At 43.4% G+C, this 3,442-nt stretch overlaps 1 protein-coding gene across 1 annotated transcript in view; it reads right to left on the bottom strand.

Moving 5' to 3' along the window:
- HAL (histidine ammonia-lyase) overlaps positions 1-3,442 on the bottom strand; it is a 36,854-nt gene that overhangs the window by 19,701 nt on the left and 13,711 nt on the right. The window contains exons 14-15 of the mRNA XM_019641680.1: positions 2,723-2,813; positions 1,728-1,862 (exon numbers count right to left, since the gene is read on the bottom strand). Of these exons, the coding sequence (XP_019497225.1) occupies positions 1,728-1,862; positions 2,723-2,813 (226 nt within the window). The remainder of the gene's footprint in view (positions 1-1,727; positions 1,863-2,722; positions 2,814-3,442) is intronic.

Raw genomic sequence — 3,442 nt, 5'->3', positions numbered from 1 at the left:
AGCCTTTCAATTCTTCTTTCGCTAATCGCAGCAAGTTCATGGACACCAATGGCCAAATAGTCCAGGGCCTGAAAGAGTTTCTCAATTCAGTTGGCCTATATTGGAATAAGCTTTTGGGGTCAGGAGCAATTCTAAAAAGCTTACTTTGGCTGGGTATTCACCATGGAAGTTTCCTCCAGAAATGGTCTCTCCCCTGTTGGCAAAAACCATCTTTCAAAGTAGGTTAAGGCTTGAACATAACATTTGCTGATCGCTGCAAGTATAACTCCCCAATCTGCTTATTTTTAACATTGAAGTAGCAGCCCTTATAAAATGTGGAAGGAGAGTCCCTCCACAAGCAGTTGTTGACATAAAGGGATACACACAAACAAATAAACAAAACAAAACAACCTTAAAGATGAGTTGTGTATATGCAACTGGGAGTCAAAGAAACATGAGGCATGAAACGATGTTCTCTCTTGAGATGAGAGATTCTCAAGCACCATAACTGTACTAATCTGGTGATTAGTGCTTGCCCTCTAAAAGTTTATAACCTAAAACTAGCAACAGCGACCAGGACATCTATTCAAGAGTAAACTCTGTTTTTTCAATGGGCGCTGTGAGTTTGTGCTCCATAGAAGAACCTGCTGAATGGAAGACTTTGTTGATGACCAAACTGTCTGGAACAATTGATTCTGGGAGAACTTTCAAATTCTCTACTCAGTGATCACAGCAATGGCGGCCAAAAGGTCATCCTAAACCCATTTAAGTCAGACTCACTGAATATTAGTATTCTCAGGGATCATTCCATTCTATCATGCACTTTACTGAAACCAACAGGCACCCAGACAAAGGCAATAACAGACCCCCCCACATACACACACACACCTTCTAGGTTCCAAAGAGCTAATTTTCACCTACTGGGCTAAAGAATATTTACCGCCTATTAACTAGGAACTCACTCTGTGTGAGAAGGGGCCTGACTCCCAAAGAGCCTGAGTTGCATGTGTCACATTAACTTAGTCAAATTTGGAATCACCCTTTTCTGTACGTATAACCATGAGCCTCTTAGGCCTCGCTCCCGCTCTTCTCCGTGAACCCACCCCAACCACAGGCCTTGGTCTTCTCTCCATTCTCTGAATCCTTATAGCAAGTGATCTTGGCACTAATTTGAGACTTAACACACTGTGGACCGGTGACACAGATTTGTGTCTATACACGAAGGAAGAATGTTTCCAGAGGTATCACACCCTCAAGCACTACTAGGGTCTTTGGTGAGTATTTCTTGAAATTTTCAGTTCACAAAAATAGTTAGCAAATTTGTTATAATTTTTTAAAGAAACAAAGTACAAAAGTTGATTTCAATGGTTTAAACCCCAGGAATATGTATTTAAACAATTTAAATGCCCTGTCCTCAATGTGTTAAGCATGTTCTGTTGTTCTTTAGTTGCTCCAAATTTGCTGGCTATTAGATTACAACAATTAGAAGTTAACTCCCATAATATCCAGTATCGGAGCCAGCCGATATCTCNAGCAAGCATCAGAATCACCTGGAGGGCTTGTTACACCCAGCTTGTACTGCTGTCCTCCCTACAGCTTCTGATTCAGTTGTTTGGGCTAAGGAGGGGCTTGAGAATGTCTAACAAGTTGCCAGATGATGCTGATGGGGCTGGTGGAGATTCCACTCTGAGGATCACTGGCATCGTTGTTTACTGGCCAGGCCTGCCACCCGGACTGGCTGGGGTTACCTTGCTCCACGTGCTCAATGACCCTGAGGGCTTTCCTTGCTGCCCATCCCCCCATGGAGACGTGGTCTTCCGTGGCCGCGCTGGTGGAGAGAGAGTCCACAGACGAGGGGTGGCACAGAGCCTTGCTCTCAGAAACTGCAAAAGATCAGTGCAAGTTAAGTACGCTTCCAACAGGAAAAAACTGCCCAGATGACATGTGTTTTCCAACAGTGCTCCATGGCACGGAATATCTGCTTGTTATCCCAGCACCAGATGGCCCAAAGTTCCTTTGGGAAAAGGAAGGAGATGCTTTCTTTGTTTTTTTTCCCACAAAGTGAGAAGGGCTCTAAAGCTATAGTGAGCTCTGAGAGAAGAGTGGGATGGAAACCCTAATATTACAAAACACTGGAAGCATTTCACATACCACGGAGACTAGGAAAAAAAACCATGTGGTCATTTTCAGGTACTGGAGAACAATCTGGTTGTGTCACCAGAGGAGGTGGGGTTGGAATTCAGGCGTGGCATTTGGGGATTGAGGCTTAACCTACAGATCTTGGGCATGAAGATTTAACAATTTAGACTGTTCAATGATGGCAAGCAGATGTTCTGGGTTTAAGCAAGGGCATGATGTCTGCCAGAGAGGTCGTGGGGAGGTGAGGGACTTCTAGAGATGACCTAGACTGATGTCTCTCAAACTATATTGTGCATGTAAGTCATGGGGTCTTCTTAAAATGCAAATGTTGAGTTTCAGGTGGGGCCTGAGTTTCTTCTGTTCCAACAAACTCCCAGGCGATGGCTGTATTTTTGGTCTGAGGACCACGCTTTAAATAAAAAGGACCTAGATCACAGAGTTCTCCCTCCCTAGGGTCAGAAGCTGGGAAAGGTTAAAAACTAAAGTCTTTTCCCTCCTTTCTGTGACACTGAGAGTGGCTCTGAGAGAAGCTTCCACTCTTTTCTATGCTACAAGGGATCCTATCTGAGATAATCTAGCTATAAACTAGGGTGGTCAACTCGACCTGGTTTGCCCGGGGCTTTCAGCTTCAGCACTGAAAGCTCTGGGTTCTGGGACCTTAAACCTGCTACATGGATCAGCAGGCCGTAGTGAGACTTGTTCAGAAACATAAAGTACGAGTGACCAAAAAATACCGCTAGTTTCATTATAATGAGAGCAACCTGAATGACTTCAGTAGGCAGCTTGGGAAACTATACACATTCAAGTGGGGCTTCTCAAAGTCCGTAATATTCTCTAGAAATCAATTACCACTCCAGGCAGTATATTAATAAATTAATGTGGGAAATCGCTACCCTTTGAAAGGGTATTAGTAAGCAGGTAAGTGAGCACATAGAATACACTGGACAGAGGAGAAGATGAATTCAATGGCTCTTTCTTGGTTATCTGTGTTGCGTTTTAGTGTGAGGCTTAGGTAAGAAAGGGGTTAAGAGTAATATTAAGTGCAACTAATGTTTATTTAGTGCCAGGCATTGTTCTAAGGCTTTACATGCATTAATTCATTCAATCCTCAAAACAGCCCCACTGGGTAAATTTATCATGCCCATTTTACACAGGAGTAAACTGAGGGTCAACAGGATTGAAATTTGCTCCATATCACACTGTAAAGGGCAGAGCTGGGATTTGAACGCAGAATATATGCTCTTAATGAACCACCATGCTATCCCGCCTCTTGGGTAGGTTTGCAAGATAGAAATACAGGGTGCTCACTTAAATTTGAATTTCA

This window comes from Hipposideros armiger, unplaced genomic scaffold (assembly GCF_001890085.2).
Source record: "Hipposideros armiger isolate ML-2016 unplaced genomic scaffold, ASM189008v1 scaffold_63, whole genome shotgun sequence".
Classification (NCBI taxonomy): Eukaryota; Metazoa; Chordata; class Mammalia; order Chiroptera; family Hipposideridae; genus Hipposideros; species Hipposideros armiger.
The sequence above is the reverse complement of the archived record's forward strand: the minus strand, read 5'-3'. Positions and strand labels throughout refer to the sequence as shown.